Here is a 22,924-nt window from a genome sequence, read left to right as displayed (position 1 = left end):
CACCAAAAAAACTTTTGAAGTCAGGGAGAAAGAACAAAAAATGGAGATCCAACAGCTCCATAAAATGAAGTCTGTAACCACAGCTCGAATAGGTGGATGCACACTGGAAAGCATACAGAGTAGAGATGAGCGAACCTCGAGTCCATCCGAACCCAAGCGTTCGGTATTTGATTAGCGGTGGCTGCTGAAGTTGGATAAAGCTCTAAGGTTGTCTGGAAAACATGGATACAGCCAATGACTATATCCATGATTTCCACATAGCCTTAGGGCTTTATCCAACTTCAGCAGCCACCGCTAATCAAATGTCGAACGATCGGGTTCGGATGGACTCAAGCATGCTCGAGGTTCGCTCATCTCTAATACAGAGCTTGATAAAGACCTCTACAGGTCGAAACCTCACTGTTGTACCATGGTCATGCAAAAAAAAAAAACGTTGGTGTTTCGCCTCAAAACCGGATGCTGTTTGATTCCATAATTTGTCAAAGGTTTTTATCAGTCAGGGTCAGAACATTGACTGATCAATAGAACGAGTGAGGGAGACGACCGTGCTCCTGCAGTGAGAAAAGACGTCCCCCATAGATTTTCAGAGGCCGTCTTGTCACGTGATACAGAGCAGAGAGAGGAATGTGGATTCTCCCGGCTTATTCTCATGATCAGTCAGGGTCTGAACACTCTTTCAGGCATCTCTAATGCCCCTATTCCACGAGTCGTTTGGAGGAGCAAACGAGCGCTATTATGAAGACTTTATGAAGACATATTCACCTTGGAAGAAATTAGTTCTTTGGCTTTAGACTCAAAAAGATGTTCAAGTTTTTCAGTATCGACAGTGATCTTGTCAAGTGACTCCCACAAAGTGCCTTTGCCAAACTTCCCCCGACTGTTGCAGTCGGTCTCCTTCACCTCCTTCCAGAACAACTTTACAGTCTTCCTTTTCTTATTTAGAGTTGTGTTAAGAGAGTCCTGTGGGACAGGGCAAAAACTTGGGGGTGCAGGAGGGGGTGGTGGGAAATTGGGGCTTCTTCCCAGTGGGGGTGGAGGACACACTGGAGGTGGAGGGATGGGTGATGGAAACCCAGGACAACTGCCAAATGGTGGTGGTGGTGGAGGGGGTGGAAGGGGAAGCCCTGAAATGGATGGTGGAGAATGATTTACATTGGATAATCGGGAAGGTGCAACAGTTTCTGAGGCCTCAAAATCAAGGACATCAAAATCCTCCTCCTCACACAAGTCCGTAAAGTCCAAGTCTTTAATTTTCAGGTCCATCTGTGGAGGTTGTGGCGTTTGCTCCCACAGAGTCTCGACAGGTTTTTTGAAGGGGGTCATGAGGGTCTTCTCCAGGTTCTTGGCATTGGTTTCAGCTTCAATGCTGTACTGGGCCCTCACCCCTTTCCTGGAATCTGACACATTTTCTGTGGGCACTTTGATGGGAGAAGATTCCTGCTCATAGATTTCTGCCCTGGCTACCAGAGATCTTGTGTCTCTTGGTGGTTTCCCTGGGTCGACAGAAGCAGCACTCTTAGCATTGGGAATTTCTGTATCCGCGTCATTCTCTTTTTTAGAATAAAACATGTCCAGCATAAATTTCTTAGAGCTGCTACGGTCTGTGGGTGGGGGAGGGGTGCTACCAGGACTTGCTGGAGGGAAAAGAAAAAGGTAATGAGTAACATGAATAATGTCTGTAAGTCTACAGAATCAATTTATAAGGTACACCAGACATGAGTGAGGCCATGTCCCTGGGATCTCACCACTGGAGTTCCCCTATACATGTCAGTATATACAAATCATAAGGCCAAGCTACCTGTATGGTGATATACATGGACAACTGGTGGCCTTCAATAAGTGACATATTTATATATCTGGTGATACAAAGTCAGACTAAATGAAATGTTATGAAATATAAGTGGTGATCCTACATCTAGGTGACCACAAAATATGTATTAAAGGGTAACTATCAGCAAGTTAGACAAATTTAACCTGCTGTTAGCTACTTATAGTACACAGGGAGCTGAGGATGAAGATCGTCATTTCCGTGCAGTTTGTAGTTTAATCCTGCTTCTAATAAAGAGGTATTCCGGGCTGGGGTCCTTTTCTATGTACAGCCGGGGAGGGGGTGGATATAGAAGGCGCCGGTCACTTACCTCCCCGGTTAAGGCGCCGGATCCCGGATCGTGCCGCCCTGTTCTTCCGTCCTGCAACCGCTTACTGGTCTTAGCTGCACGAGTTTACACGTACGATTTTCCGCTCCCACCACTCCACAGAAACTGCCCTCACCAAAGTGGCTAATGACCTGCTGACTGCCAAAACCTCGCGCCACTACTCTGTGCTCCTTCTCCTTGACCTATCTTCTGCCTTCGACACAGTTGACCATTTTCTCCTCTTACAAATCCTCTCATCCCTTGGTGTCACTAGCCTAGCTCTCTCCTGGATCTCCTCTTACCTCTCCAACCGCACTTTTAGTGTCTCCCACTCCCACACCACCTCCTCTCCTCGTCCCCTTACTGTTGGTGTTCCCCAAGGCTCTGTACTCAGGCCTCTTCTCTTCTCCATCTACACCTCTGGCCTGGGACATATCATAGAATCCCATGGCTTCAGGTACCATCTTTATGCCGATGACACTCAGATCTACCTCTCTGGTCCGGATGTCACCTCTTTGCTATCCAGGATTCCAGAGTGTCTATCGGCCATATCCTCCTTCTTCTCCTCCCGCTTTCTAAAACTCAACATGGACAAAACAGAACTTATCATCTTTCCCCCATCTCGCTCCACCCCGCCTTCTAATCTGTCAATCACTATCAATGGCTGTACTCTGTCCCCTGTCCCCCAAGTCCGCTGCCTTGGCGTCACCTTTGACTCTGCCCTGTCCTTTAAACGACATATTCAGGCCCTGACCACCTCCTGCCGCCTTCACCTCAAAAACATTTCCAGAATCCGCTCTTTCCTCACCCCTGACTCCACCAAACTGCTGGTCCATGCTCTCATTATCTCCCGCTTGGACTACTGTAACATCCTCCTCTCTGGCCTTCCAGCTAACTCCCTTGATCCCCTCCAGTCTATCCTTAACTCTGCTGCCCGACTAATCCACCTTTCCCCTCGCTTTGCCTCAGCCTCTCCCCTCTGCCAATCCCTTCACTGGCTCCCCATTGCCCAACGTATTGACTTTAAATTGTTGACCATGACGTACAAGGCAATCCGCAACCTGTCCCCTCCGTACATCTCTGACCTGATATCCCGCTACCGTCCCTCACGCAACCTTCGATCCTCCAGTGACCTCCGTCTCCGCTCCCCCCTTGTTCGTACCTCGCACAACCGCCTCCAAGACTTTGCCGAGCCTCCCCCATACTCTGGAACTCGCTACCCCGACACATCCGTCTCTCATCCACCATCAAGTCCTTCAAAAGTAACCTGAAAACCCATCTCTTCAAACTAGGCTACAACCTACAATAACTCTGCATCACACTTGAATGGCTGCACTTTACCTCCTGTTTCTCTCCCTATACCCCAAAGATTGTGAGTCCACGCGGGCAGGGTCCTCTTCCCCCATGTACCAGTCTGTCATTTGCCTTCATGTAATGTTTTCTGATCTTGTATTGTTCCTGCCTGTTGCCTATCTATTGTATAGCGCTCTGGAACTAAGGGCGCTTTATAAATAAATAATAATAATAATTATCGTTCGAATTCGATCGTTATTGCGAAAATTCGCCCGATAATTGTTCCGTGTAAACGTAGCATAAGAGCCTTTCTTCTATCTTATACACAGAGCAGGTGTGGGCCTCTTTCTCCTCATTCTAGCAATTGGTTGAGATCTGAACACTCAGATCCCCACTAATCACAACTTTTAATATGTCTCTACCACATAAGTATTTTTTTTTAAATGACAGGTACACTTTAAATCAAGTTTTAAACAAACAAACAAACAAAAATGTTTACCTAGTCCATTATACCCCGTTTGTTAAATGTATAGAAACCATCACTCATGTAAACAGGACAAGGTCTATACAGGTTGTAGCCTCTGGATGTAAACCAGAATATTTGAGATATTACACATAAAGAGAAAAATAATATTAGAAAGTTGCTGAACTTTCATTGTGTAATGATTAGGCTCTATATACACAAACTAAGGGCCTGATCCTCATAATTTCTGGCAGGAGACTCAGAGCCTCGTGTATGCAATAGGTTGTCTTGCCTGGTTCTGATTCAGGCTCCTCTCGGTCTCCTTTTTCCTCTCTCTCCAATGTGCTGCTGGCAGAGGAATCGCTGGACCCCGAGCACAATTCTTTCTCATTCACACTGTCATTCTTTTCTTCCTTCTCACTCAGATCCCCTTTTCCTGTGTCCAACAGAGGGGTCGGCTGTTAAACATATCTACCCAGGCACACAGAAGCCCCATGCTTACAAATGGAGAACAGCACACATGCATGTGTATGGATACACAAAAGGCTACACATGTATGTATATTACATGCATGAGCAGAAGTGGGTTAGTATTATCACTGGCAGAACTAAATATGTGGGTTATCATGCAGATGGAAGCAGTTACAGAAATGATATGATAATGCGACGCCAGTCACATTTCAGCCAAGCTCACCACAAAGCTATATATTTTCTATCCATGCAAAAAAAAAAAAAAAATATATGAATAAATGTAATGAACTGGTAAACCCATGACTCTCTCATTCTCGTATTATGCTTTAGGGAAACAATCTGCAATAATACATCCTGAAATAAATTCCCCTGGAGATGCCTGCTATACTGGAATCTGTTTTGGGGGCAATTCCATTTATACACAGGCTTTCTACATCCTAGATCAGCCCACACAATAGATGTAAAGGAACAGATTGATTTAAATGTGTCATGTGAATATTATTGGGATTGTCCCATCAGGATCCACTTATACCCCAGTAGTGAACTTCTTGTAGAAGTTGCTCTCACTATGCAGCACATAGTCACCTATTTAGGGTGTAGTGTAATACTACATTGTCCCTGCAGTATTCCCTGAGAACTGATATTTGCCGGATATTTTCTGAGACAAATTCACACTAAGCAGGGGTGTTACACTGTGTGAACAGAAAGCCATGCCTCATTCTCCATTAAATTTGGAAGTGATGTTAGTGGCATTCAGCATTGAGTGAAACACCCATTCTACTCCAGCAGTTTCTCCAGTGGGTTATTTCATTATAACAGATAGTTCCCTTTAATGAGCATTTACTTCTTGGCCATGCACGTAACAACTTACCATCCTCCTGGCTGCTAAGCTCATCCACCACAGCTGTGTCCGCATGCTGCTCTGGGGAACCTTCTTCATCAAGTCCCCCATTACGTACGGCTTCTGCCAGCACTTCTTGTCTACCTTTGGATAAGGCTGACATCTTCTCCAGCTCTGTGGCAGCCAGATTCTCCAGAAATCGGTTTCTGAAATGATAAATAAGTATCACATTTGTTAATGAATTTATACGTTCTGCCACTATCATTACTAATCCATAAATAGTTCCACATATTCCAGCATCAAGGAAATTCAGTTTAACATAGAGTGGTTAAAAAAATTATAACCAGAGGTTGAAAACCTATACAGATCAAGTTTCATAAATATCATAGATATTTCATAAAGGCAGCCTAGATCCCAGACTGATACCAGTTAGGGCTATACATTGGGATACCAGAAAAAAGGTATGCAGATAAACAAATGGGCATGCTACTGTATACGTTAGCACACCTTTTTGCCCGTATCCCGAACCAAGCCTAAAGTGCACTGAGATTTGTGCTTTCGATGCATTTCCCTTTACAGAAGATTGTTTAGGCTGAATACAACTGTAACAATAATTGGCATAACTATGTAAAGTGCTGCGGAATCTGTGTGCGCTATACAAATAAAAGCATTCTTCTTCTTCTTCTTATTATTATTATTATTAACAAAACCATGAGATGACAGTTAGCAAAGATCTTGTAAGTGGTGACTAATTTAAAAGTCGTTTATACAATGATTAGGCCTTATAACATAGGACATATTTACATATGACTGGACACTCACCCTTTAAAATGAACCTGTCATTAAAAAAAACAAACGTTTGAGATGTCAAAGATCAGAGCTTCCAACATACCAACTGTTACTGTATGGAAACTGGTGTAATTTTCCCACATCAACCAATCACAGCTCAGCTTTTATATCTTACAGGGCCCTGGTGAAAGAGTAGTGACTGCTTGTTATGGGGAAAGGACACCACTTTTGATTTTATGGGCTGTACACGCTCTGTTGTACTATGTTCTATTATATTTCAGTATGTTTGGAATCCCGATGGTTTTAGGAGTGCTCTGCTACATACTGTCAGCGTCGGTCTTGGCATTTCTGGGGCCCCAAGCGAAGTTATGTCTGCCCCCCCCCTCGACACGCGTTTCAAAACAATAGACCGCTGTGTGTTGCCCCCAGTAGTATATACCCCTTGTGCGCTACCGCCAGTAATATATACTCCTTGTGTGCTGCCCCCAATAGTATATACCCCTTGTGTCCTGCCCCCAGTAGTATATACCCCTTGTTTGCTTCCCCCAGTAGTATATAGACCCCTGTGTGTTCCCCCAGTGATATATAGCCCCGTGTGCTCCCCCAGTTGTATATAGACCTCCTGTGTGCTGCCCCCAGTTGTATATACCTCCTGTGTGCTCCCCCACTTGGATATAGACCCCTGTGTGCTCCTCCAGTAGTATATAAACCCCCTGTGTGGTTCCCCCAGTAGTATATAGCTCCCCTGTGTGCCTCACCAGTATTATATAGACCCCTTGTGTGCTGCCCCAGTATTATACAGACCCCTGTGTGCTCCCCCAGTTATATATAGACCACCTGTGTGCCTCACAAGTAGTATATAGACCCCCTGTATGTTCCCCCAGTAGTATATAGACCCCCTGTGTGCCCCACCAGTAGTATATAGACCCCTGTGTGCTCCCCCAGTAGTATATATCCCCCCTGTGTGCTCCCCCACTTGGATATAGACGTCCTGTGTGCTCTCCAAGTTGTATATAGACCCCATTCTGCTGCCCCAAGTAGTATATAGACCCCCTGTGTGCTGCCCCCAGTAGTATATAGACCCCTCTGTGAAGCCCCAGTAGTCTATAGCCCCCCTGTGTGCTCCCCGTTATATAGCCCGTGTGCTCCCCCCATTTATATAGACCCCCAATGTGCGCTCCCCCAGTTAAACAGATTCCTGTGTGCTCCGCCTCCCATATAGTATATAACACAATAAAACAAACCCTTATACTTACCTGGGTCTGGGCGTCTCCTCTTCTCTTCACTCTTGTGGCCGCAGGAAGGGTTTCCCCTGCGATCACAAGAGGCCGCACTCCCCTTGTCCTGGCGCCGATGCTCCAGTGATGTCACTGGAGCGCAGGCACCACAAGGACAAAGCTGCCACTTGTGACCGCAGGGAAAACCTTTCCTGCGGCCACAAGAGTGACTGACAGGAAGGGGGCCAATGTCTCCCGCCCTGCCAGTGCTGCTGCATGTAACTATAAGCGCTCATTACGAGTGCTCATAGTTACAGTTCCGATGGCAGCAGTGAGCGGGGCAGCGACCCTGTCCAGCGGTCTTGAGCACAAGAGAGGGGCGTGGGGGCCCGCCTGGATGTTGGGGGCCCCAAGCGATCGCCTGGGGTGCTTGGTGCCTAAGACCACCACTGCATACTGTATGACTCCATGTTTGTGATTTTGCTTTTTAAAGTGTCACTGTCGTTTGTAAACACTTTTGACATGTCATATTTTTATCCTAGGATACATATGTTTATCTTAGGTGTTTACTTACTGTGGATTTACCAACCACATGTGGTGGAACGTCTTATTATGGTACAAAAAACGTATTTCTCCTCTGGTCTTTGTAAAAAAAAAAATGACTTACTTATGCTTGTAAAACATCTACAGTGTGCTGTATGAGTTCTATTTTTTCTCTCTATTTGTACATAGTGATTATTTTAGACAGACCTCCTTGTATCTGCTCTCCTCTATATCTTTAAGCTGGGTTCACACTACGTACATTTCAGGCAGTATTTGGTCCTCAAGTCAGGTCCTCATAGCAACCAAAACCAGGAGTGGATTGAAAACACAGAAAGGCTCTGTTCACACAATGTTGAAATTGAGTGGATGGCCGCCATATAACGGTAAATAATGGCCATTATTTCAATACAACAGCCGTTGTTTTAAAATAACAGCAAATATTTGCCATTAAATGACGGCCATCCACTCAATTACAACATTATGTGAACAGAGCCTTTCTGTGTTTTCAATCTACTCCTTGTTTTGGTTGCTATACAGCCTCAAAAATACAGCCTCAAATATACGTAGTGTGAACCCAGCCTTAGGGTGTGTGAGCTTCCCTCTGTGGTTTCTCTCCCTACTATCCAATATATGAGCCTGGTGAGTAATGCCATTCCTGCTGTTATCGCTAACACAGACAGAAGAAAGCCATCTGATGGATTTATCTTTCTCTGAGCAGTAGCTAAATGGTAGGACATTTTTAATAAAGACTGTTCAGAAAGTTGCTTCATTTTTCATTTAGGAAACAGAAAAAACCTGTGCAAAGGCCTCCATAGTCTCTTGGCACCAGAGGATAAAAGCATTGTTCTAAGTTATGGAAGCACAGACAGATATATAAAAGGTATCATGTGTCTTCTTGGCTTAAAAGCTGTCAAACAGTGTCTGCAATTTGGAATGTGAATTGAAGTTGGCAGATTCCCTTTAAGCTATGTACACACAATGTAAAAATAAGTGTAAATAGCAGCTGCTATTAATATTCAAGTTAATTAATAACAGCCGTGTTTTGAACTCATTTTTAGCCTTAGGGTATATTCACAGGTATATAATACTCAGCAGATTTTGGGCTGCTTATTTAAACATATATAGCTGAAGGCTGCAGCTTTTAACAAACAGACGAGTAAGTATGTGTAAACATGCTCTTGAAGGGGTACTTCGGAAGGAAGATGTTAATATATGCCCCAGGAAAGGTAGTTCGGAAAAAAATATTAAAAAAGACAATATAGATTTTTTCCTTTACATTTTTAACATAAAAGAACAGCTGTGACCGCCTCCCAGTGTAGATTGCTATTTTGCAAGCCAAAAAGCTATGTCTAGTTAGTGCTTCAAATGAGTGATAATGGTCTTGCAAATGAGTGATAATGGTCTTGCAATTTTGTAGGTAACTGCTGTTTACCTGCAAAACCAATTGGCCATTATTAATCAGTTTGAAATCCTCACTGATTTGTGGTAAACCCATGTTTTCGTCACACCTTGAATCCAGTCTTAATTTTACTACTAAGGGTTCTATTACACAGAGTGATAACCTGACGAACCAGGCAGATTCGGCAGATCATCTCTCCGTGTAATAAAAACAACGATCGGCCGATGACAACGATCATTGGCTAATCGTGTCTATAAGTCATCGGCCACCGGGTGTGACTTGCTACATGTAATATTGATGCACAGCCAACAGCTGATGAATCTGTAGATAAAATAATAAAGTTAATACATTATTTTTCCCACTCCCCAGTGTTTTTTCCACTTCTCCCCACAGCCTCCATGTGCGAGGAGTGAGGAGTGAAGAGAACACTGGGGAGCGTAGAGAAGTTAAGTAAGAACTTTTATTTTACAAAGTTAGGCTGCAGGACATCCCTACTGATCTCCATGAAGCACTTGCTGAGCGATAATCAAGCCGTGTAATAGGCTAAGTAAAATAATCTAGTAGACTGGCGCTCATTTACTACAATGATCGGCCCGTCTAATACAAGCCTAACTGGCTGAATGTCACTGATCATTGGAGCACTAACTAGAAATGGATTTTTGGCATGCAAAACAGCGTCCTACACCACAAGAAGGCCACATCTGTGTTTTATGGAGGAAAATGAAGAGAGGAAAAAAAAGAGGGGGCTCTAGTGTCTCGGTATAAAATAGTGGGCTATTTCAGCATCAAAGTAAACCTGGAGCATCAAAGGAGAGGCTCAAAGAACTAAATCTGTATAATCTGTGGAGGGAATATGATCAAAATTTAATGTTAGAAAAACCTTACATCACAGCTGTGACATGTAAACCCAGCCAAAGCACTGCTGGAGGCATACAGTCTGTTGATCATGGCTATCCCTTTCCTGTACAGGCGCTGCTACATGTTATTAAATTATTTGAATGTTTAGTCTTGTTTTTGTGTTTTTACTTACTGGAACTTTTTCAGGATGGGTTTGTCCCCATACACATGATTATTCTTGTCCTCCCTGCAGGAAGAATTGGTTATGAGGAAGTAATAGACAGGTGACATATGGCATGCCACACGTGGTGTTATGGGATCAGTAACTTGAACATGCGCTTTCACATTAACAATGGAGACATCTTCAACATTGAAGGTAATATTTTAGAAGTGACATTTGGCCTTTATATTGCACAGTTTTGTTTTTTTAAATAGACGTAATAGCTTATATTATTAGACGTGGATAATGTCAACTCCAGCATCTTTTCTGATGTACTGAATAGCAGTAAACAGGAGAAAAACTAACAGAGAAAATACAAGTTCAGGATGTTTATGTGTGAGAACAGTTCTCTCTACACTGGTGGTCTCCAACCCATGGTTCTCCAAGGGTTATCGGGGCATGCTAATGACTTTAGTTTTCCAACTGATTTTTTAAAAAGTAAAAAAAAGCCCACATAGTCAGTCTGGAAACTATCCTTAACTGTCTGGTGTGTGATGGATAGAGCTACAGACTGTTCATACTGGGTTCTACGGCAATATAATATAAGGCTCTGTTCACACTACCATGCTATTCTTCTAATTAAAACAAGAGACACCATATCAGAACCGAATGGGCTTGTGAAATGCGGTTTCAGTTCACTATTTATTGGGTCCAGCACTGCCCCATCACTTCTGCTCTAATGGAAGCTGTAACAGCTGTGTGTACAGAGCCAAAGGGGTTGTGGAAGACTGGGTGAGGACCCCTTTAGAAGCTGTGATGGTAGCCATAATGGTTGTTACCAGCCTTCACAGAAACTGTTTAACAGAATTTCATACTATTTGAAAAGAGTGAACTGAAGAGGAAACACTACAGTGAAGAAGGTTGAGGGAGTTATTGGTCATCAGAAAAATTGTTTTGTTTATTACATGTAAAATAAGAGAACTCTCTAATATCTTTTTTTGTTCAACTCTACAGTGATATCCCAGTTTCAGCACTCCTCTCCTTTCGTGCTTCCAGGGTCTCCACAGAGAAAAAGCTACTTTTCGTTCTCAGAGCAGGTGACATGATGAAGAGGACTGGCTGCCTGGCTCAATTTAATAGCTAAGCCAGTCAGCTTCCTTGTCACAACTGATTCAGAAACAGAGAAGGGGGCTGGCGTAGCTAGTGAAGTGAACCAGATAGTCTGCCCCACCGCATCACATCACTGACACAGAGGGCAGGAGAAGCTCTCTGCTTGTGTTGGAATAAATGCAGAAATGGCAATGCTGGGATAAAGATGGTGCTGAAAGCAGGACATACCTGTAAAATTTAACTAAGTATAAGTAAATTTACTGATTTTACATGTAACAAAAAATAAAAAATACTGCCGCTGATCAACACCTTAAATGATTAGGTAGCTTAGTTCTCACTACTGTCCTCTTCTATCAAGCATTTCAGGATGGGAAGGGAAGATTCCTTGTAGTTCTCGTGTGGAAGATGAAAGACTGGACAGAAAAGGATTAATGCAGGGAAGACAAAGAAGTAGGACACAACAGCAGTCCATACAAACACATCAGAAAGTGACTCAGGTTATATTCACCGACACAGAATTATTGTGTCATTGTCACACACATCACCAGTTCCATTTTTAGAACACAGCAAAATGAGCCTTTAAGGTCTTATGGTCAATTAAGGCTGCTAGTACGGGAACAGATAACGGCAATGCAACAGTTAAGGTGGGGGTAGGGGCACTCACTGTCCGTGCAGCATCTAACACTTACCAAACAGGCTCTGTTTGGTTCATTCTGGAGAGAAAAGGTTTAAGAGTTAAGAAAGACAAAAGAGAGTCATATAGACCACCAGACCCCAATACGCATTTTTTATGTAAACAAAACTTACGTAATACTTGTATAGTGAGAAGCTCTAAAGCTTGCAATCTAGACCATATTCACATGCTTCCAGCGGATGAGAACATTACCATTTACATTCAGAAAACCAGTCGTGACCTTGCTGCAAATGTATCCAGTCTACTCAATCCTCCATGATTCCAGATTTTTACAATACATAATTGCAAAGTATGGACTGTCTAGACTGGAAAGACTTGTAGCAAACCTGCAGCTGTGTAAGCAGGACGAGGCCAGGAGGAGTTTGGCCTATGGCTGTAAACAAAGATATTCTAACTCGCAGGCACGAAGCAGAATTGTTGAAAATGGGGAAAGAACTTGAAAGTGGCAGAACTTTCTATTTTACAAAGAGTAAAACTTTATTCACAAAAAATGTAGAAAAGAAGAGACTTACAGGGTTATCCCATTTTAAAAGGACGCCTCAATTGCTGAGTGGGACCACCAGGACGCCCATTAATGTAGACTCTAAGAGGTGGCTGTGTTCACTGCTCACTCTATTCTATACTGTATGGGAAATATGGATACAAATAGCAGCCATCTCTTTAATAGTAACAGTGGACTGGGTATCCTCATTCTTTAGTGCTGCCCACCCAGGGAGAGCTGCATGTACACCCCCCACCTCCTCACACTACTCCCATGCTCTGCTCTCCTAGACTTGTTCTTTTTTGTTCTGTGGGATTTCAGCACAATGGCCATTGATCTGCACTTGTAATCCCAGAGTGGGGAACAGTGCTGCACCCCTCTACATGGACGTTGCTCCTATTCTATGACTTCTTGCCAGCTCCTGAGCTTTACGTGATCAGGAGCTCATCTCACCCTAAACGTAGCAGGACTCACCTTCACATCATGTCTGCAGGAACAGGACGAGGTCCTGAATAGAGAGGCCTGCGGAGAAAGCCCCGTCCACTACTATGGTAACAAGTGCAAGACAAAAGGCTTCCCCCTTCACTCCCTGCCCCCTTTCTGGGAACTATACAAGAGCCGACAGCAAGCAGTTTACTGCCTTACAAGACATTAGGATCCAAGGTTCCCATCAGCTGTCAGTAACAGGAGAGACATTACACTGCTGCATAGTAGACTAGAGAATGGCAAATCTCTATAGCTTCCTATGTCTCTTTTCACCTTATAACAGTACAAAGACCTTGCAATGCATATGAAGAAAAACGGAAATACGTCTCAATGGCAAACAATTTCTCATCCTTATCACAAAACTAGAATCAGACAGTAGTTCCTGAGAATTAATACAGTGGTCCCTCAAGTCACAACATTACCGTAATTGGTTCCAGGACGACCATTGTATGTTGTACATACTGTATTTTGAGGAAAACTGATAACTGGCTCTGAAATACCCCAAAAATTGGGACAAAAAGGATAATAAGCAGTTACCTGAACCCCCTGTGGACCAAACTGTGCTCCTTTACGGGGTGGGGGTGGGGGTGGGGGGGTACAGCCACTGATGATGGGGCAGTTTATTTGAAGAAGCAGAGCCTGGCAGTATCTCGAAGATCGAAGACATCGGTGGTGAGTATAAATAGGGCTCTCCTTCTCTTCCCCAGCACTGTACCCATCCCAGCAAGGAAGGGGGGCAATTAACCTCTTCCTTGTTGGGATGGGTACATTGTGACATCATTTTGGTCCCCATGGGGTTAATTGAGGATGCCATGCATCCTTACTTAACCCCCTAGGGGCCACATTGTTCAGTCTGGCATACAAGGGATTAAGTACGGATGCCATGCATCAATACTTAACCCCTTGTGTGCAAAACTGTAAGCAGCATCTGCAAAGATGCTGCCTACTGTAAGGTGCAAAATATCTGTCACAATGATGGGTGTTCTGCTCCTGGCCTTTTTCTGGTGTTTTTTTCACTTTTGTTTTTCACATATCGGTATCCTGTGGATTACGTTGGATTCGTTGGACTAAGTCGATAACCAGCCTTGTTTTTTTTTTTTTAATAAAATGGTCAACGAGGGGTGTGCTTTTTTAAATAAAATACTTTTCTCTATTGTGTTGTGTTTTATTTATCTTTACTTTCAGACATAGTGGTGAAAGCTGTCTGATAGACGGCATCCATTACTAAGTTGGGGCCTAGTGTTAGCCGATATAAAATGGCTAAAGCTAACCCCCCAATATTACCCCAGTACCCAATGCCACCAGGGGTACAGAGAAGAGCTGGGTACCAGTAGTCCCGGAGCGCCAAATTTGGAGCTCCTGGACTGGGCGGTAGCAGGCTAGTATTATTAGGCTGGGAAGGGCCTAAAAAAATGGCCTTTCGCCACCCTGATAATACTAGGCAGCTGCTGTTTGGTTTTTTTAACCTGGCTGGTTATGGAAATAGGGGAAATTCTATGCAATTTTTTCTCATAAATAAATAATTAGAAAAACAAAACATAAAGTTTCCCCTATTTCTATAACCAGCCAGGTTAAAAAACCAAACAGCAGCAGCCTAGTAATACCAGGGTGGGGGGGGGGCATTTTTTAGGCCCTTCCAAGCCTCATAATACTAGCCTGCTACCACTCAGTCCAGGAGCACCAAATTTGACCCTCCTGGACCACTGGTACCCGGCTCTTCCCAGTACCCCTGGTGGCATTGGGTACTGGGGTAATATTGGGGGGGGTTAGTGTAAGCCATTTTATATCAGCTAACACTAGGCCCTGACTTAGTAATGGATGCCTTCTATCAGATAGCTTCCACTACTAAGTCTGAAATTAAATATAAATAAAAAAACAATAGAGAAAAGTAAGTATATTATTTTAAAAAGCACACCCACACACCCCTCGTTGACCATTTCATTAAAAAAAAACAAACAAAGCTGGTCATCAATGTAGTCCAACGAATCCGACGTAATCCACAGGATACCAATATGTGAAAAACATATCCCTTGTATGTCAGACTGAACAATGTGGCCCCCAGGGGGTTAAATAAGGATGCATGACATCCTCAAATAACCCCATGGGGACCACAATGATGTCACAATGTACCCATCCCAACAAGGAAGGGGTAATTGCCCCACTTCCTTGCTGGGATGGGTACAGTGCTGGGGAAGAGAAGGGGATCCCTATTTATACTCACCACCGATGTCTTCGATCTTTGAGATACTGCCAGGCTCTGCTTCTTCAAATAATCTGCCCCATCATCAGTGGCTGCAGCAGGAACGCTGTTCAGTCAATCAGTGGCTGAAGCAGCGTTCCTGCTGCAGCCTTTCTGGAGCGGGTGCATTCAGGTCGGCATTTTGACCCGTGTTTCGGGGAAAACCGCCGACCCGAAAAAATGCCCAAAGTCTCAAAGAGACTAGGGCCAAAAATGTGGCTAAAACGCCAGAAAAACGGCATTCACCGCATTGGTGTTTTTTTGTGGCATAAAAAACGCCACAAAAAACCTGTATGTGAGGGCACCCTTAGAGGTATAATGGTAGGTGTAGGAGAACAAAAAATAGCCCTGTTTTTAGATAAAATACAAACTCTCAGATCCACTAAAATCGGTCCTTATTGTTATGAACTTGTTACAAAGGTTCTCCCTGATCTCATATTTTAAACTTAATATTACTTAATATGTATGGCATTAGGGATGAACCTGTCTATAGACTCTATAAATCAAATAAAAACATATTACCATTTTTAGTGGCTTAGCCAAGGAATCTCTACCTAGCAATAACATTAGGTTTCCCTACTCAAAAATTACAACAGATAAATAAAATAAAAATGAAAACAACTTTACATCAAAATATAAAGGATTTTTCACACTACCCAGCATTATGGGCAGGAAGGAATAGCCATAACAAAGTGATGATGCTCCCAAAAATTCTATAATATTTTCAAAATATTCCCTTAAAAATACCTGATAAGCATCTCAAAGAAAACCAACAAATTCTTCTAGCTTTTATTAGGAGAAAAAAAAACACCAAAGGATAGCAGCAAATTATTACTTAAAAAAAGCGGAAGAGGGAGGGATGGTCTGTCCCAATATAGTTAAATTATAAAACCGCAATATTTGAAAAGAGGAGATTATGGTGGATACAGGACCAAAATAGCCAGTGGGTTCAAATGGAGTTTGTCCTTATCTCTGAGGATCTATTAAGTGTCACCCTCTTGTGGTCCCCCAAATTAGCTAGTAAATTAGAAACCATAAAACTCTACCAAGCTATTGAAAACGGTCTTAGGCTATGTTCACACAACGTATATTTTGTAATTTGCCACAACACACATGATTTATACAAAACACACAATGTATGGGATTGAATGGGATCCTTTCCGGAGCGTATACACTCTGGCTGGGATTCTAACCGGCCTTACGAAAAACTGACATGTCAGTTGTCTGCGGCTGCTATTCATTGAATCACATAATGGAGCATGCGGCCATTGTGTGCAGCAATGAATTGGTATGCGGGCACACAATTATGCGCCCGCATCCCAATTCATCAGAAATTAAGATCATCTGGCTGGGATGATCTTCAGTAACACCGGGTCACAGATCAGCCGGTGTTTTACTATGTGTGAACATCGCCTTTGAGTATGGAAGGAGATGAGAGAAAAACATCTACCAGAGCTTAAAAAGTTATTTCCACTTTTCTAGCTGAGAAAATGTCCCACACTGCTTACACGGTTACATACAGGTAGCTATGTAAGCAGTGGGCTACCATACCTTTATTGTAGTTGTGTGAGGCATCAATTACCAAAAAAATGCTTCTAATGTTTGCTTGGAAGTGCAATAGAGGTGTGACCAAGACACTGAAGACACAATGTCTTATTAAAACTACACAGAGAAGTGGTGCAGCGGGTATGTTACAGTCAAAGGTTACTTACTTAAATATACTCCGGTCACTGACTACAGGAACCTTGTCTACATCCGATGCACATCTGGATAGGGAGACATTGGCAGCACTGCTATGTACAACACTGTTCTCAGGGCTTAACCTATAGAACAAGAACAGGTTTAGTTGTAAAGACCTGTCAAGTAGACACAATACTCAGCATGAAACAATACGCAGTACAATTGCCGAATGTAAATGTATCCAACATAAACATACAGTGTGTGTGAATTTAAATTATTGTAGAGAACTTAAAACAATTCTATAATGTTAAAACCCACTAAACAGATGGAAAGCTCATATTACCACTAGGGGGCAGCATAGCGGCACACATCACACAATCTATTAATTCCTCTGTTATGATGAACGTATTGTACAGCAAGGGGGCCTTACTGCAAAATTGGCACCAGGGCTCCTAAACAATGCCGGGCCACTGCTTCCCTCTTATGAGGTAGAGTGGCCTTTAGGCTTCCTCAGGTGAAAGGGCCCAGGCACACATATAACCCATGCATCTCCACAGTTACATTCTTACTGCATCTCCAATCAGTGTTTGCTGCTCTAATGAGTTTGTTGCAGATTTGCACTTACGTCTTGGTTGGTGTCGTCACTTCAGGGGTTGTTGGTTCCACATTCTGTTCCATGTTACAGCTTGGAGGGCTGGGAGGCCGTATTTTCTCTAATGGCGGCTGTTTTGGCGGCGAAGGGGGCACAATGCATACGGAAGGCTTCTGCACTGCGCATGGTTTGGCAGCATTCTGCAGGCTTATACTGTTCTCAGTGGGGGGCTTTACTGTTGTTGTGGTGGTGGTTGTGTTGTTGTTTATCTTTGCCCAAACTTCTGCACTGTTGCCAAGGGAGCGTCTTGAGCGTCGAACCTCATCTACCCCAAGGGAGTTTTTTCTGCGATCCTTACGAGAGGACTCCTCATTGTCACCATCCTCCAGTCTTAAAGCACTCTGCACCAAACACAAGAGGCCCCCCATAACTATTAATAAACATATGTCAGAAGCTGCACATAATAACTGTAAAGGTGTAAAATAAAGAGTGGGAGCAAAGACATGGGTGGAGTTTGTGTATTCTCCCTGGGTTTGCATCTGAGTACCCACACCTCCCACACTCCAAAGACATACTGATGATTTATTGGGGATTAGATTGTAAGCACCATTGGGAAAAGAGACTGTGTACATTGCTGCAGAATATATTGTCCCTATGTAAAGAAAAAGACATCTATTCCAATACTTATAGACATAAGTTCTTGTAATTAGTATTATTAGCAACAGAAACCGCTTCAGGGCCAAGATGGCACTGATACACTGCAGCTGTGAGAGCAGGACTTAGGGCCCTATTCCACAGTAATGATAATCGGCCCCATTTGGCCCGATTCGGCCGATTATCGTTCGGTGAAATAGAGAGAACGATCAGCCGATGATCGTGTCATCGGCTGATCATTCATTTAGGGCCAGACCTAAAATCACCGTTCCCTTACCGCGCATCGCTACGGTTGAATAGTGGTGCGCGGCGGGCGGGCGACCGACGATTTCACAAGAAGCAGCAGCATACATTACCTGTCCAGGCTTCTTCTCCGCGCTGTCTTCATCCGCAGGTCCTGCGCGCTCTATCTTTAGAATGGCCGGTCAGCTGACGGAGCTCCGCGGGGGCCTCCGCGGCCTGTGATTGGCTGAGTGTGGCCTGTCAGCTGACTGGCCATTCTGAAGATAGAGCGTGCGGGACAGGGGATGAAGACAGCGCGGAGAAGAAGCCCGGACAGGTAATGTATGATGCTGCAAGGGCTGCAAGGACATCGGTAACGATGCCCTTGCAGCCCTCGCTCAACGATCATCAGGCCGTGGAATAGGTCCAGTAAACGAGTGGCGATCTAGCAGATCGCCGCTCGTTTACATCGTTGATCGGGCCCTCCTCGGCCCGTGGAATAGGACCCTTAGCCAATGAAAAAGTGAAACAAAATGGAGGAATTTAGTTCTATGAGAGGCCATTCCCATCTGTGTCGGTGGCATGATGGCCAGATCACTATGCTGTACTTCTGTTCAGGATGTGCTGTTAGCTTCAGCCATGATAAAACGTCACTACATGATGAAACATCTGCCATTTATATTACATCATTGTCTCCCATCCAGTGTCACAGAGGATGTGCACTCAAGGTAAACAGTATGCAACATTACTAATGAAATATACCCACGTGTGACAAGGGGAAGTGACCATCTCACAGTGAGTCACAAGGCACAGCTCACTTTGATAGCCTGCAGCATACACATATCCACCAGGCATGCACTGAAGGCAAGCATGCCAGGATTCATGATGCATATTATAAGATGTTATCCAGGATTAGAAAAAAAACAGCTACTTTTGTGCAAAAACAACATCACACATGTTCCCAGGTTGTGTGTAGTATTGCAATTCAGAGATATTCACTTGAATGGAAATGAGCTGCAAAACCACACCCAAACTAAGGGCAGGAGAGATGCTGGAAAGATGTAGCCATGTTTTTCTAAGCCTAGGTAACCCTTTAACTTCTGTGTTATCTAAATAGTAATCACTAATAAGAGACAATTTGGGTAAGGGTCCTTTTATAGGCTCGACATGGGACCGTGCAAGGATGTAAACCAGTGTCGATCAGCGAGATTGGGGCTTGTTTGCAGTGCCATTTACATAGCACAATAATTGAGCAGCAGGGCCACATAAGTGGTCCTTGTATCCATCATGTGGTGATGGAAGCCGACAGCACATATATGCATATATCCATGCTGTCAGTTTCCAGATCACATAACTAGTGCATGCATACATACCTTTTATGCTGCTGTGTGATCCGGCATCCTGCTCACCATCTCTCCCGTCTCGCCGCTGTTTCTTCAGGCAGACCTGTCTCCTCCAGTTGTCAGTCATTCTAGAGGAGGTGGTGGCCTGAAGTTACAGCAGCTGCTGCAGCTGAATGGGTAGGGAGGATGTCGGAAAATTTTAAAACAGGCTCCAAAGATGCCGTAAGATATCAACCAAAGGAGCATTTCTACATCTGCTTACCTGAGCACCCAGTATGTGTATAGGAATAGGTAATTTAGTTTTTCTTACATCACAGAACTGTAAAACGCCTGGTATAAAGATAAATGTCCCCAGAAAGCAAATCATCAAAGCAAATTCTGTGGAGGTACTGAACAAGGAAAGAATGGCTAAGAGATTCCGATTTTAAAAACTGCACACACTGTACAGTGCTAAACTTTGCTTGACACAGGACCCTCTTAAGCCAATGGCAAAGAAAAGAGGGGTCTTTCCATCACAAATGATGTCGGTGGAGAAAGGGGGAGAAATGCTCGGCCATGCTGTATGTTCCTGTTTATGAGGAAAATGGGGATAAGACGGGAGAGACAACTAAAGGTCAATAACTGAAGGTGTATGGACACGTTTAGGGGTGACTGCATAAGGGACTCGCTAAAACAGCAGTTCCTTAATGTTAATTACAGCATCAGGGTTACTCCTATGAGATGTGGGAGCTGTCAGAGAGGTTATTCCCATATTTTCCCAGAATTTCTGTCAACTAATCACTCTATAGTGACGTTAGACTTTAATGTCTGTCATGACAATGTCTGGGGAGGGTGTTTCTAAAAAGCATGTTAGGAATGCAGTGTCAGTAAGAAGATAGTGATGGCTCCCATCATTGAGAGGTGCAGCGGGATTTCCTTCTCGGTAACAGCTCATCACTAACAACCCTGATAGCTGATATAGCAGGAGACGTCTCCTGGGGTTGTGATGAGTAAGCAGTAGATGTAACATCTCTCATGTCACTCAGAAGACATTACACTGCAGCCTGCGGCGACACATTTCAGAGCTCCACTGACTAACCTCATACAGAGCTAGCCGCTGCTTAAGGTCTGGGTCTGTTCCCTTGTTGTTCATGTGCCGCTGGATGAGCTTCTCCATTCCCTGCTGCTCCAGACAGTCGGTTACGTCGTAGAAGGAGTCTTGATCCGGGAGAGCTCCCAGTGTCTGTGCAAACAAAAACATAATCTGTGAGGCACTGGCCCACTATCAAATGTGCTAGCCACCATCAACATTACTCTACTCTAAAGGGATATATCAACAGTCCCTTCGGCACATCAACAGAGGTTCATTCAGTAAGGGCTCCACTGCGGGACAGACTCACCTGCTTTCCTGAAAATTGGATTTGCTAAAAAAAACAACAGCTGGATTAGAGGCTCTTGGGAACAGAACATTATTGAGCACATTTCACATTCATGCTTAGTGCCACAGCACACACAGCAGCAAGCGCATTCTGGTCCGGTCATCGGCACGTTTTAGGATTAGAGGAATTCCCTGCACATTTCAAGTATTAATAAGGAGGTTCTGTCCACCGACCTGTACAAGTACTGAAAATTGTTGCTATAGTATTTCATGGTAATATGGCCACTGTGGGGCACTATTTTCTCTGAATCTATGGCTAATTTTGTATGGTAGCTGGATTAGGGAGGGAAATTGTAGGCAAATGGAATATAGTATATTCATTTATTTCAGCTTCACTCATGAAAATACCATATAAACAGAAGTCTAAATTAAATTATAGTTCCTCTTCTGGTCATCATTTAAAGGGGCTTTGCGGGCAAATCTAATAGCTGGGTATATGACAATCACTGGGCAAAGCAGGCAATGTCACCAGAAGGAAAGATAACAGGACCAAAGCGGGGACCACAAGATCTTATAGCTGAAGTAGCAGGGGAGGTGAGTATTCTAGCTTTTATTGTTTTACTGCACAGACTAATTAATTTGCCTGGAAAACCCCTTTAAATCTAGCAATACACTGCAATACCCAGCAGGGGCAAGAGTAAACTCTGAGATATTCTTTTCCACTGCCTTTGGATTAGGAACACCTTCCGGAGCTATGATGAAGGGAAATTCGGGGTTCACAATGACAAGAGGAATGTTTTCTATTGCAGTGATATTTGCTGTTACTGCTTTTTAAATATTAGAAGAGATTTTCCTTTAAATTCTGCTCATTTCCTATGTTTGGTATTCTGCATCTTGGATGTTATTTTATCGTGTTGGCTGCAGATGATGGATATCATCCCAGCTCCGCAGACTGAAGATGTAAAATACAATAGGGTGAGAGGGCGGACTCTGATGAGGTGACTGTTCTGCTATAAAACATATGGTGAACGCAGCGTATCTGTCACATGACACAGTGACAAAGTCTGATTTTGTCATTTATTCTGTCTATACTAATTTACCAGACAAAAGGCTGAGAAATGTGGCTAAGAGTTATGAGATGTGAATAAACACTCTGCTGCACAATGGACGTTGGCTATTTTTGTACTTTTGTAGCTTTGGTAGATATAGAAGATCTCCTTAAATTGATAGTAAGAGGGGTATTCCTATGTTATAAAGTGATGGCATATTACTATTATTATTACTGATTTATGGATGCCCAGGCTGGCTTCACATGGACATATTTTTGCTGAATATACAAGCCCTTATCATAGACAGAAGTTCTGGCCTGGTCAGGCTGGGACTTGTGTCCTAAAGACAGACGTATTTAAGTTGCTGGAATATGCCCAAGTGAAGCCAGCTTAGGGCCCATTCACACTGAGTAAAAGCGGCGGAATTCCAATTGGACGCTGCACCGCAGACGTCACTTGAAATTTGCTTGTCACATTGATTCAATACGATGCCTCCCGAGCCTCTCCTCAAAGAATTGACATGACCGTCCAAGAGCGGAGGCATGTGAGGCATCGCAGTGAATCAATGTAACAGGCGTCCGCTTGAAATTTTGCCTCTTTTACTCAGTGTGAATGGGCCCTTAGGATGAGGGGGCCACGATGTTGATGCACTGAAGGCAGAGAAAATGGAACACAGCACAGAGACAACCCCCCCCCCCCCCCCCATTTATAGAGCATGTAGGAATGTCAGTGGTCAAATTTCCACCAATCAAAACAAAGGCAAATCATAATATGCCATCACTTGACAAGATGGGAATACCCAATAAAAGAGGTTTTCCAATTACTTGTGAAGGCAGCTTGTTGCATATAGAAAAGTTCTCTTTAGTATTC

General features: G+C 43.6%; 1 protein-coding gene and 1 long non-coding RNA gene across 7 annotated transcripts in view; one reads left to right on the top strand and one right to left on the bottom strand.

The window, feature by feature from the left end:
- The window catches only part of LOC138788421 (uncharacterized), a 36,923-nt gene extending 25,375 nt beyond the window's left edge, over nt 1–11,548 (top strand). Inside the window, exons 1-3 of one of the 2 annotated variants that reach the window (XR_011362600.1) lie at nt 8,542–8,631; nt 10,241–10,363; nt 11,162–11,548. This is a non-coding gene — a long non-coding RNA (uncharacterized lncRNA). Of the gene's footprint in view, nt 1–8,541; nt 8,632–10,240; nt 10,364–11,161 lie in introns of those variants that run through there. The other variant, XR_011362601.1, reaches the window with a different exon arrangement.
- Nucleotides 1–22,924, bottom strand: part of FHOD1 (formin homology 2 domain containing 1) — a 103,170-nt gene that overhangs the window by 15,730 nt on the left and 64,516 nt on the right. Inside the window, exons 9-17 of one of the 5 annotated variants that reach the window (XM_069966268.1) lie at nt 21,028–21,051; nt 20,727–20,870; nt 17,463–17,830; nt 16,870–16,980; nt 11,947–11,970; nt 10,181–10,234; nt 5,233–5,408; nt 4,184–4,327; nt 763–1,634 (exon numbers count right to left, since the gene is read on the bottom strand). In XM_069966268.1, the coding sequence (XP_069822369.1) occupies nt 763–1,634; nt 4,184–4,327; nt 5,233–5,408; nt 10,181–10,234; nt 11,947–11,970; nt 16,870–16,980; nt 17,463–17,830; nt 20,727–20,870; nt 21,028–21,051 (1,917 nt within the window). The remainder of the gene's footprint in view (nt 1–762; nt 1,635–4,183; nt 4,328–5,232; nt 5,409–10,180; nt 10,235–11,946; nt 11,971–16,869; nt 16,981–17,462; nt 17,831–20,726; nt 20,871–21,027; nt 21,052–22,924) is intronic. The other 4 variants (XM_069966272.1, XM_069966269.1, XM_069966271.1 and 1 more) reach the window with 4 other exon arrangements.

This window comes from Dendropsophus ebraccatus, chromosome 4 (assembly GCF_027789765.1).
Source record: "Dendropsophus ebraccatus isolate aDenEbr1 chromosome 4, aDenEbr1.pat, whole genome shotgun sequence".
Lineage (NCBI taxonomy): Eukaryota > Metazoa > Chordata > Amphibia > Anura > Hylidae > Dendropsophus > Dendropsophus ebraccatus.
This window is presented reverse-complemented; position numbering and strand designations above follow the sequence as displayed.